The sequence below is a fragment of the Triticum urartu genome, chromosome 6A (assembly GCF_056163025.1).
Source record: "Triticum urartu cultivar PI428250 chromosome 6A, HENAU_Tu73, whole genome shotgun sequence".
Lineage (NCBI taxonomy): Eukaryota > Viridiplantae > Streptophyta > Magnoliopsida > Poales > Poaceae > Triticum > Triticum urartu.
In genome coordinates this window covers 428,606,595-428,619,150 of record NC_141878.1, presented here as the reverse complement: position 1 = coordinate 428,619,150, position 12,556 = coordinate 428,606,595, and the positions used below count along the sequence as shown (strand labels likewise).

Below are 12,556 nucleotides of genomic sequence, written 5' to 3'. Positions count from 1 at the left end.
GGCTTCGTGAATTTCCGAGGAGCTCTCCAACAAGTCCCAAAATTGACTGCTTATTCACCCAAGGAAGCATGCAAACTTGCTTACTTTTGAAATCATTTTCACACCTAGCTAAGGGGGGTTGTCCCTGCTATAAAACCCCATCTCCCCCATCCTCTAAAAAAACCTTTTGTTGAACCATTCAGCTACAAGCTTATGCAGCAGGATTGCTAGAGAGATCCGAGAGATCTTGATACCTTTGCTCTTGTGAGTTCATTCGGATTCGCGAGAAGGAGCCTTTGGTTCCCCATAATTCGTGCTCTATGGTTCTGGCCATTTTGTGTGGGTTAGTCCTGGTTTGTGGTTCTGCGATTGTTCGGACATCGGGTTGGAGTTCTTGTAGCTTCGGTCAGCCATCCCCAACGTACGGGTTGCATCCAACCTTGGCAGGTATAAAGATAGTTATCCCTCCCAATTCGATCCTACGACGTGAATACCGGGCCATCCTCGGGCGTGAACTTGTTCATCCGGTTCCCATCTATCACAACGCAAAGAAAATAGAATCTGTCAAAAACAAAACATTCTGTAGCAATATGAAAACTTTGAATACTTCTGTAACTCCACAAATTATGAAAAATTAGGACAACGTAGGCAATTTGTATATCAATCTTGTGTAAAAAATCCAGAATTTTATCACACTTCTGTGATTTATTAAAATTGTTTTACTGGGTGCAAAAGTTTTTGTTTTTCAACAAGATCAAATCAACTATCACCCAACATGATCCCAAAGGCTTTGCTTGGCACAAACACTAATTAAAACATGAAAAACACAATCATAACAGTAGCATAATTGTGCAAACACTCCAGAGATGAAGGAGACAGAGCAGGGGACAGCGGTGCTCCTGGACATCCTCACGGTCGCCGAGGAGGCCAGTGGCTGTGACGAGGACGACCACCATGGCGAGCAGCACAAGCACGAGGGAATGTTTTAAAGGGAGAGAGCGAGCAAGAGAAAGGGGAAAATGGGGCTCTAGAGAGAGGCAGGAGGGGCCCTTGTAGGCGAGGAGGGAGGTCGTGGATGGCCTCCAGGCAAGGCACGATGCGGCCATGGCCTGCCAATGGGTGCCACGACCCCCATGCCTCCCTGTACCAGGAGGTTGGGGATGGCAGGGGTGGACTGGGCCTATTTTGCTAAAAGGGCCGAGGGTCCAGTAGGTTTAGGTCCCCTTTTTATTTTCCCTTTTGTGTTCTTTTCTTTACTGTTTTACAATTAGTTCGACAACAAAACAAATTTCGTTATAAATAAAACTTGGCACATAATTCATGCACAAAATTTGTGGTGTTGCATAAAAAGTTTCAAAGCATTTGACATTGTTTAACTATTTTCAGAAATTGAAAAGGTTAACTAATTGGTTGTTGCTCCACTGTTATAATTTCTAGGGTCATTTTAAACATCTCCAAAAATGTTGTTAATGCAAGACAATTATGTAGTGAATATTTTCAACCCAATAAACATTTTTTATTTACCATTTGAAGAAATAATAATTGGACTTTGTTATTTGAATTTGAATTTGACTTGAATTTTAATCTAGGGTCATTTAATGAAGTTACTGTAGCTTAACTACCGGGGTGTTACAACTGTGGCTAGGTGCAGATAAGGAGAGGAACCTTCAACATCCTCTGCAACTCTTCCGGTTGAGGGGCCTCACCTCAATGTCACCGAGCTACCGGAGGTGAGCACTACTGATTGTGGGGCATGGGGAGGAGGAACCTGCAGCGCGATGAAGGTGGTGGAGCAGAGCCGCCACTGATGAGAAAGGCCGATTCGAACATTCGTCCTCGACCAGGCCATGGCTGCTTTAAGAACTATGTGGGTTAGGAGTTCGATGCACCCCATGCAAGCAAAAGGCCAAATATGCATCCACAAGGCATGTATGAGCTACAAAGCGGCAAACAAACACGCCCTAAACGCATCTCCAACACGGACCCTCAAACCACCCGCAACTATCCGGACGGCTCAGTCTGGACGTATTTTGCCATCCAACGCGGACATGCATCAGTCCGCACATTACTTCAGACATGTTTTTTTTTCCACAAACTGGATACAAAGTGAGGGGGGCTTTGCGGGCATCAGGACCGTTGCCACACCCGTGCCTGACTAACCTAGCCAAAAAAAGCCACCCATGCGCGTTCCCGCCCGAAAAGGTTAGCGTCGCTCCAGAGCACTAGTGCCGCATTCATGCTGGCTTAGAGCGACGCGACCTCTCACAACGCTCAAGCATTGAAACAGCGCGCCGACTGCGAGCGCCGTCCTCGCCGCTTCCTTGTGCATGCGGTTTCCCTGCGTTTGAATGACAACCCATTCGTCCGCCTGCCTACATTAAACATGCGTGCGGCTGCCGAGAAACGGTGAGCCGACGCCACCCGTCTGTCGTCTGCCATTAACCACATCGCCGGTTGCCCTGCCATCCCCCTTCTATATAAACTGTAGGCCCAACCATAGCTGCATCCATCATCCTCCCCTCCCTTCCTCCTCTCCGCACCACCCCTTCATGGCCTCCTCAAACTCCAATGCCGTCTGGAACAACCTCTCGCCGGAGCAGAAAAAGGAGATCGCCGACATTGTAACCGGCTGGCAGGCCGGCAGCTAGATGGAGGCCGGCGTTGCGAACATCCTAATGGAGGACACAGTCGAGGACGAGTCAGTGCCACCCTCCTCGCCGTTGCATGCTGGCGTCACCATGGGTGAGGCTCATGCCCACTACACCGACATGGTGCTAGAGGAGCGGGAGGCCAAGTTCCGACAGGCGCAGGCCGACCAGGCCTACAACCTCCGCCTCCTCGACAAGCACCGGCGCGGGGAGGAGCAACTCCCCGTCGGCACGACCATAGTGTCGAACATGGACGTAGCCGTGCAGGAGGCGTTGGTCGACTCCTACTTCACCGCCCGTGAAATCTACCGTGACCGTTGGCGGTACATCTAGTATCAGGCGGATTTACGGGCCACCTACAAAGAGATAGACGAGGCGGCGGATGAGGTGTTCAGCAAGAGCGGCGACGAGGAGGACATCGTCGGTTGCGCCCTGCCGCCACTACCACGAAGTCGGCACGTCCGCGGGCGCCGCCTGCAGCGAGTAAGAGTAGTGCATGGTAGGCCGCCGCCACTCGGGTCCCAAGAAGGCCACCGCTCCTTCCCTCCCGCCGAAGCTAAGCTTGGCGGCCTGTTCATCATCAGCCGATTAGCTGCTCAAGCTGCGGAGGCAGAGCTGGAGACTGCGAAGGCGAAGCTGGAGCTTCATTTCACGGAGCTCACGCCCGGGCGAACATCGTCAATCATGCAGATTAGGTTTAGAGTCATGTTTAGTTAAAATATGTTTGAAATGTAATGAATTTGATCCGGTTTATATGAAATCTAGCCGGTTTTCATGAATTTTGTCCGTTTTGTTCAAATCTTGTTTCAATTGTATGCGGGTAACATTGGATGGCTGGCTTCCGCATCCGTGTCCGGGGATCCACGGGTTATTGCAGAAGAACATTTGGGGGTCAACGTTGGAGATGCCCTAAGCGTGCATTTGAGTGTGTTGGGATCCAAGATTGGCCAGTATGCTGCGATCCCCGAAACCAATCAGCGCTATGACATGTTTATTGACGATTGTTCCAATCGAATTACATCTATAACATTGGCCGAGAACAAAGAAGAGGAAGACCCTTGTCACGTGGAATGTTTCGTCTCTAGGAGAAGGCCGTCGGAGGCATCTTCTTATCACCCAAAAAGTGGCTGAAGAGGCTGAGCGCCTGCCTCGGTGTGTGCATAGGGACCTCATGCCCGGCTCCGCGAATCGTCACGAACGTCAAGCCCTCGTAGGTGATCGTCCACCCACCCACCTGCAGCCGGTCGTACCACGGCGTCCACTCCTGGACGGTCTTGAGCCCGAGCTTGTTCAGGGTCAGCCTCGTCGACGTCACCGGGATCCTCCCATCGGTATCACCGCTGTTGCGTCGAGCGACATTGTCAGTTCAAATCCAAAGCTGCCCCTCGTAACACTGAACCTGCTCACATTGAGATGCTGGCTCACCTGAAAACCCAGACCCTGATGCCGCCGGCGACGAGCTTGCGGATGATGGGGAGGGTGGAGGGCACAGCGTCGTTCCACTTGCCGATCACGTCGCTGCAATGCGTCCAGTTGTAGCCGATCTTGGTCACGTTGGCGTGCAGCGCCGCCTGGACGTCCGGCCGGTTGAAGTAGACCTCCGAGTATTCGCTCGTGCAGGGATCGTAGCCTGCGGGCCTCATGTACCACCCGTGCTGCAATGCACACCGGAGAAACAACCAAATTATCGAACCGCGGGCAGATGCTGATGCGTTTTCAGGGGGTGGAGATGGTGGTGATCGAAGAGTCTGTTCAGTACATATTTGGAGAAGATCTTGGGGGCGGCGCCGTGGACGCCGACCCTCTTGGCGAGCGGCGAGGAGGAGGAGCCGTCGGTGCAGACGGGGGTGTAGAGGCTGTACATGTCGATGAGGCGGTAGACGGCGAAGTACTCTTCCAGCGCCTGGTCGCACGCGGCGGTGGTGTTGGCCATGGCGAAGTCGCAGTGGGCCTTGACGTCGGCGTACACCCGGTCGGAGATCACGGCGTGGTCCCACGCGTACTGGACCATGCCCGCCTGGTCCGTCTCGTCGTCCATCAGTGCATTCCCTATCTGCATCATCGTCGCCGGCGATCGCCATGATTAATTAAGCAGACAGCGAGCTGTAATTAACAAGGACGTACGTAAATTACGAGCAAGGTGTGGTCAGTTGGCTACCATGATGCCCTTGAAGTTGATGCGGTTCTCCTTGGGCCCGTGCTTGTTGCCGTCGAAGATCTTCTCCGACAGCTGCGGAACGTAATGCCCTGACAAGAACGCCACCCCCATCAGTCTCTCTCAAGTTTCAGTTGCGTGCTCTGACCGAACTGCACAAGCTCAGACGTTGAAATGCTGTGTCACGTACCAGCGTAGCTCTCCCCGGCGATGTAGAACTCGTGGTGTTTGTACTGCGGGAACCGCTTGAACCAGTTGAGCAGGAAGACGTACGCGTCGGCAGCTGCATGCGGGGGCATGATATATAACCCAGTCAGAAATTAAGGACCGTTATTTGCCCTGGAGGGAGTTTCAGAGGATTGTTATTTACCGGTGATCTTGTCACCGAGCTTGCCCAGGTCGGAGCTTGTGTTGGTGTAGGAGAAGCCGACTCCCACCGGGGACTCCAGGAACATCAGGTTAGCCTCTGCATTTTTCAGCACGATAGAACATATTTATCCACAGAGTAGAATTGCCACTTTCTTTTCATTTTGTCGTTATCAGGGGGGAACACAGCGGTACGTGCCTTTGTTCCACGAGTAGGGGTTCCATTTCAGCTCCGGCTTGCCCTTCTGGACCAAGAAGGGCCCGAGCTCCTCCGCCTCGCCATAGCCGATGGACGAACAGCCCGGCCCTGCGATGCAACAGACAGGAGCACCCTCCGTCACTCGCTCGTGACTTATCAGAAAGAGTAATGATACACCCGAGTAGTAATGATCACGCGCGCGCGCGCCAGCCGCCGTTTGTCATAGCCCGCCCAGCTAGCTAGCTAGGCATGGACCGGCGGCAAGATGTTTCGCATTCCTGACCCCGCCTTTCTGCTCCCCGCCGTCTTGTCCGTTGGAGCATGTGATGGATCGGTCGACCGGTGCGGCACAGCACTACGAGCATACAGCCATACACACAGTATGCTGCCCTGCTCTTGTTCAGATCTTTGCCCGCTTCGATTCCGTGGGCGCGTTTCCTGCAAGTTGCGTTGCGGTGGCGCGCGCAGCCGGTGTGGTGCAGAGGCGCACGCTGCACTCACCGGACACTCAGCTCACACGCGCGTAGACGCATGGTCCCCTGCTCCTGCTCGTCCAAGAGCGCGCGCCAACCGTCTGCTTCCGATTCCTCTTGGCGGCGTGCTGTATGTGTATGCCCTCTAGCTAGCTACTCGTAGATTGTCCACGATCCCATCGAGCTTGATGGCTACGTGTGGTACGGCTCCATACATTTCAAAACAAAAGGGAGCGGGCAACCTTTCTATCCTAGATCGGCTCCATGCGTGGAAGATGGATGATGGATGAGATGCTTCGCTCCAACTTGATGATGCGTTGCGTGGCATATATGCACATATCGCTGTACTGTATCGGGATGGCCGGCTGGCCCGGGGCGCGCGTGCGTTAGTCAATTAAAGCAGCTGGATCGAATCACACACACTCAAACATCACGCCCGTACCCAAGCCCATAGCGATGGTTCGTTATAGTAATGTGCGTGCATGGTTGTTAAAGTTTATATTCTGAAAGCTATGGGTCGCAAAAGTGAATCGCCGGCTTCCTATAAGTGCAGTGCGGACAAGGACGAAACAATGGAATGGCTGGCAATGAGAGTGCCCGGCCGGCGACCCAACAAACACAGATTTTTCGATAAAAGGCATTTTTATTAATAAACACAGATAAAGCCAGCGCTCAACGGAGCTCCATCTTATTTGAACCTTGTTTTAGTTATACTTCTAAAAAAAATCTGACGTCTTATCCACACCTAGCTAGCTAGATACTGTATAGTTCTGGCGTCCATCGTCCGCGGGAGACATTCTCCACAAGCACAAGCTAGCTGCAAAAGTGAAATACTACGTACTAGCCAGGGCCCGAAGAACAGCTGCCCACCTCTACGGCACTTTGCTTAGGATGTTGTCAATCGAGCCCGAGAAATTCTCGTCTATAGATTTTTTTTCCTCCAAGAAATTCGTTACATATGGGTAAGTTTCAAGAACTTACAAAATTTATACGCACATGGGGTATATAGTTTGCAACCATTCTCTAGACACATGGTTTCTTTCGTATTTTTCGAAATTTACTAAAACATGATTTCGGTACAAAAAATCCCGGTTTATCTATCTAGCCCCCACGAGAATAACTTACGTGAAGTGCCCTACAACCACAAGATACCGTCCATTGGCTGCATGGATCCCCCTCAATTTGCTGCCGGAGATAAGCTGCCGTCCGTGTTGACCAGGCCAGGACTGTAGCTAGCGTGCCGCCCCGGGCCGTCCTTGTCCAACGTACGTGCATACGGGACCAGCAGCTAGCTACTGTGCCGTATGGATCATATTCATACACACCCGCCGGTCACGCACCGGCAGCACATGGTAGTACTAGTGGGAGCCTAGGAGCGTGCATGACAGCAACACATTGCTCTTGTGGGCAGCAACTTCGATCGGCCCGGCCGGACTACAGCGTGTGGCCATCGTCGGCTTCTTCTCCGCTGCAGCTTGACCGTAGAATTGGCTAGCTTCGGATCGAAAAGGAAATGAAAAATGGGGTTGTGGGGCGCCTCACTTAATTTCTACTCCCTCTCTATAGTAATCAACTAAACTTCAAAATAGATCAGGCAAAGCCGTCTTATGTAAATAGCCTGCTATATATATGAACCATCAAAATAGATCGTATATATAGATAGAAAAATCAATAAAAAAAGATGATCACGACCTAATCTATATGAACCATCAAAGGAGCTTCAAACTTTGCTCCGGCAAGATAGGTTTATGTAGTAGATAGTTTAGTACGGAGTATAGCTAGTAAATTATAGTTTACAGTAGAGCAAAATGATGATTTCGGGAGTAATGAAAACCTGTCATTTTCTTTTCTTTTCTGCGGGGAAAATCCCTACCATTTTCATGTGTCTATTCATATCATGTACGTAGGTGTCAACGACCAAAGTTTAGGAAGTTTGACCATGTTTCCCCTAAGACATTATGAAGACCATATTTGGCAGTTGCGTGTATAGTGTATGGTAATTAATCTCGTTGGGCTAAATCACCTAATTTCAAATATTTTGTGTTTGCTACTATACGGTTTTCGCATGCATGTGACCTACTCTTTCTGTTCCTAAATCTAAGTCTTTTTAGAGATTTCAACAAGGGGCTACATACGGAGCAAAATGAGTGAATCTACATTATAAAATACGTCTATATACATCCGTATGTTATAGTCCATTTAAAATCTCTAAAAAAACTTATTTTTAAAAACGGAGGAAGTACAAAAAAAGGGTTTGAAATTTGCATCCTGACAAACAGAAAGGATATGTCCAACCATGTGGTAACCTAGGACATTCATTTTGGTACTATAGAGTGAGCCCTAACGTTTCTCCAACCAATTAATATTCCACCGCAGCTTACAAAAGTAGCTCAGTACAGTCCAATTCATCCACCACTGCTTTACACATATCGGGTTTGTCAAAATTGGTCAAACCTTTGACAGTGAAAAGTGACTATGCACAGGAGTGCATTTGTGGTTAATTTATACTACTTATGTTCCTAAATACTAAACTGTCAAAATGTCTTAGGCCTCTTTTGGTTCATAGGATAGGATTATCATAGGAATATGAATCTTGCAGGAAATGAGATGACATGTATCTCAAATTCTATGAGTAGGAATAGAAAACAAGATGTTATTAGGTTAACACCAATTTTTTTTTTCCATTGAGTTTAGACTCTTTTTTATTTTCCTATGAAATATGAAGGATAGGAACCAATCCTATATAGAAATAGAAATCCATTCCTATGAACCAAATGGCTCTAAAGAAAAAAAAATCCTATAAGAATCCTATCCTCTGAAATTTCTATGAAATTCCTTTAAACTAAAACAGAGGGCGTAACTTCCTCTGTGTATGTTTCCACTATCAAATAAACAACCTGATCACTTAAAATGTCGCGCCTTTCATTTTTTATTAAAAGCCTTTTCAAAAACTTGAAATGTCGCTATTAAATGGGCACAGCGCATGTAGTAGTACATCATACATGTACCTTCGGTTGATATTCAGAGCATGTTCTCGTCTGCAGGACAACGCAGCCCAACTAACCACTTTCTTACTTAAATTTTTGAAGATTCTTCGCTCACTAAAATCAAGGTGTTCATCTGGAAGGAGGAGGAAGAAGAGACGTCCGCCTCAATCAATTATCAGTGGCGACAGAATTCAATCCACCCAACCGACCCTATCCCCATCCATACCCCGATCTCCCAGCTACTCGCAGCAGTATTAAACACGCACGATGAGCCGGCCATGGCAAGGACTTGCTTATTAATGGTGGACTGGTGGTTACGTAGTACGTACCGCCGTTGAGCCAGAGCACGAGCGGCTTCTTGGCGGCGCCGGCGGTGGCCTCGAAGAACCAGTAGAAGAGCGCGCGGCCGTGCGCCTCGTTCACGGTCACGTACCCGGCGTACTGCGCGAACTTCACGGCCGGCTGCCCCGGCAGCCGCCCCACGCGATCCGCCGCCTGCTGCCGCGCGGCCTCCGCGTCGAGCTGCGGCGCGCCACGGACGGCGCCGCAGAGCAGGAAGGCCAGGCCGAGGAAGCAGCCGACGGCGGAAGGCGCGGCCATTGCTGTTGCTCTTGTTTCTACTGCGCTAGCTCTTGCTGCTGCATCGTCGCATAGCTCCCGGGGCCGGGCTATATATAGGGGCAGCTCGCTGATTAATGGCGAGAGCGCGCTGTCGTCTCATTATTATCAGTAATGGGGTAATTCAATTGCCGCCTTATTAAGATACTAATAAGTACTGATCGACACGGATGATGTATTCCTTGTGAGGATAGGATGATATATCTCGATCCGACGCCATTCAGATTATTTTAAATGCGAGTAGTTTTAAAGAAAAATGTGACTCGCACGAACGGATGCTTCCATTTCTGGAATGCGACAGCCGTGGAGTTATTATCAGGGGTGGATTTTCATGGGCGGGGAATATTGACTAGTATCCAGACGAGTTTTTTTTTTCAAAGGTACACCGTTGAGAGGTTCATCGATAGCATAGAAGAAGAGCCAAACAGTTGATACAACGCTTTCGGCACACACAACACACGTCACGACTACAACGATGCAAACAACTCGCCTAGGCAAACCTCAAGCCACAATGGCGAGGAGGGAAGACTCACACAATAATTTTGGACTCTAATAACTGCCACATGTGTGGCATGTAGTAACACCGCCCACATTTTTTTAACACTAAAGTTGCTATCCGAAAAAAAACAAATCTCAAAAAAGCTGAAACTTGCCATTCAAATAGAAATGTTGCCATACTTCATAACTAGAGTTGTCATCTTCTTGTACTCCCTTTGTTTTTATTTACTCTGCACATAAGAGTTGACTGAAGTCAAACTTCGTAAAGTTTGACCAAGTTTATAGGAAAAAGTACAAACAATTACTTCAACAAATCTATACGATGTAAAAGTATATTCAATAATAAATCTAATAATATTGATTTGTTATTTTAGGAGTATATGTTAATATTTTATTTATAAATTTTATCAAAATTTACAAAGCTTGACTTTGACTAAAGCTAATACTCGGACTAAATAAAAATGGAGGGAGTAACTAAAGTTGCCATTAAAATATGTGTGGGCAAAATTGTTTCTTGCCACAGGTGTGAGCGTTATCATTTAGGATATTTTTTACTCCATTTACTACACAATATTTTACTCATTAATATTCATTAACATATCATAAGAACAAACTCCTCGGGTCTTCCAATTTAAGAAGGTAACTTCTCGTTTGACACGGGACAATGCGACCTGTTAGGCACATGTGTGCCAAGGCCCATGAACACCACATCACCAAATAAATCTACAGATTATTCTAAATGCGAGTACTTCTTTTTGTGGGCATTCTAATAAATGCTACTTCAAACCGAGTGATATTTGTTCCTAACAAATTTAGATTATAATATAAATATTGCAACTTCTAGATATTGTAAATGACTTGAAAAGGTCATATCTTCCCTCAATTTAACTTTAAACTGAGTGATAATTGTATCTAATCTTTTAAATTATAAACTTTAAATATTACTTAATACTTGTAGTTATTGTTAATTATTTTTAACAGGTATATATTTACCAAGCTTTACTTCAAATGAAAATAATTTGGATGTTACATAGCCGCCTCGGCTCCAAAAAAGCCTAGTGTTCCTCCGCCTCCCATCGGCGTGGTCTGTCTCGTCTTCGGTGGCCTTAGGCCATGGGGGCACGATGGTCCCGGCCGTTGCCGGTGGAAGGCCTCCGTTTTTAGATGTTTCTTCAAATTTTGTTAGGATTTATATTCCGCTCAGGAAGACGAGACGGGGATGACTCCCTAAAGATGGAATAGGGTTCTCCCCGTCTAGCCCCCGTCCCGATGATGCGTCTAGCATCGTTGGTGGGTGTGCGGAGGTGTATTTTCGGCGGTTCTTTCTTTGGTGGATTTGCTCGGATCTGTTCATCGTTTGTCTATGTCCGTATGTCTTCAGGTTTGATCCTTTTGATCTACGTTGCTCTTTATCGGCGGCGGTTGTTGTTCTGGTGCACTGGCGTTATGGAGCCTTAGCATGACGACTTCCGACTGTCTACCACAATAAGGTTTTCCCGGCTCTGGCGAGGGAGGGGTGATGACGGTGGTGCGCTTTCGACTCGCTTAAGTGCTTATAGTCGTCGCTAGGTGGTCTATGGGTCTGGATGTAATTTTTATTTTTTTTCCTGATGTTCGTTGTACTGTCATGATTGAGAGTTTTCCCGAAAAATGAGTGATAATTTTCCTAAATTTTGTAAATTGTGATCTAAAATGTTATGTAATACTCCCTCAGATCTCCTTTTCCCCTATTGAAATAGCAATGTTTCACATTACAGAACTAGCTTTTCCCCCCTCTCAGGCGACTAGGGAAAGCCTTCTTCCCCTCGATCTTCGCTGGCAAGTCCGTGGATTCACCTCCCCTCCGCCTGCTGCTCCAGCGGCCGGTGGCGAGAAGGGATTTCTGGTGCCTTGAATCCGGCTAGTAGATAGGTAGGGTTTTAGTTCTCGTAGGGGTAGCGTTTGGATGGATGGTGAAGCTTCTTCTTCGAGTCAGTTTTTCGGGCTCAGATCCTCCTCAAGGTTGTCCATTGGGACGGATTAGACGGAGCTCCGGCATAGATTTCTACCAGCTCCTCGGGGCGGCGAGGTTGGTGTTTCTCGCTGTGTGCATGCAAAGGCGATATTTGGTGTCAGGTTCTTCGGATCTATTCAAGGATCCAACGGCGACGACTGCGGCTCTGGGCGCTGATCTTTAGGGGCACGTGCACGAAGACTTTTCGACTGTCATCAACAAAGTCGGGTCGGCTCCAGTATGGGAACGGTGACAGAGGCGCGCCGACAACTCGTTCTGGCGGCGACAATGGTCGTTCAGTGGTCCATGGATCTCGATGTATTTTTTTATTATGTTTAAGGTGTTTTGTACTTTCGGTCAATCTTTATAATAGATTTGATCATTTTTGTAAAAAAAGATATAGCAAAAGTTGGTCCTCAATGGCAGGGCAACTATTTTTTCGTGAGAGTGGAGCAGTTATAGGAGGCGACTCGCTAGGCCATATACACAAGTCGACGTGGCTACGAGTGCATGAGCAAAACAAGATGGCAACTCGCTAGGCCACATACACAAGTCGACGTGGCCTCCTCAACACGAGTAATGCTATGTCTGAGGAACTTGCATATCAAGCTCTTTGGCTTCGGCTCTAGTCCACACTCGT

General features: G+C 48.1%; 1 protein-coding gene across 1 annotated transcript; it reads right to left on the bottom strand.

Annotated features, from left to right (window-relative positions):
• Positions 1-3,593: 3,593 nt before the first annotated feature.
• On the bottom strand, positions 3,594-9,463 carry SCPL34 (serine carboxypeptidase-like 34). Its single transcript, XM_048678810.2, has 8 exons — positions 9,137-9,463; positions 5,348-5,455; positions 5,153-5,248; positions 4,973-5,065; positions 4,786-4,874; positions 4,387-4,680; positions 4,053-4,282; positions 3,594-3,967 (listed from the first exon to the last, which is right to left on the bottom strand). Exons 1-8 carry the CDS (start codon positions 9,405-9,407, stop codon positions 3,709-3,711), a joined length of 1,440 nt encoding a protein of 479 aa, XP_048534767.1. The 5' UTR covers positions 9,408-9,463; the 3' UTR covers positions 3,594-3,708.
• Positions 9,464-12,556: the final 3,093 nt, after the last annotated feature.

What these genes read in the sequence shown, in the direction of transcription:
- SCPL34 (XM_048678810.2), bottom strand. Translation starts at nt 9,407, where the DNA reads ATGGCCGCGCCTTCCGCCGTCGGCTGCTTCCTCGGCCTGGCCTTCCTG. An exon ending in TCAACTTCAAGGGCATCATG is followed by an intron (nt 4,681 to 4,785) that starts GTAGCCAACTGA and finishes ACGATGATGCAG; the next exon opens with ATAGGGAATGCACTGATGGA. An exon ending in ATCAGGGTCTGGGTTTTCAG is followed by an intron (nt 3,968 to 4,052) that starts GTGAGCCAGCAT and finishes TCGACGCAACAG; the next exon opens with CGGTGATACCGATGGGAGGA.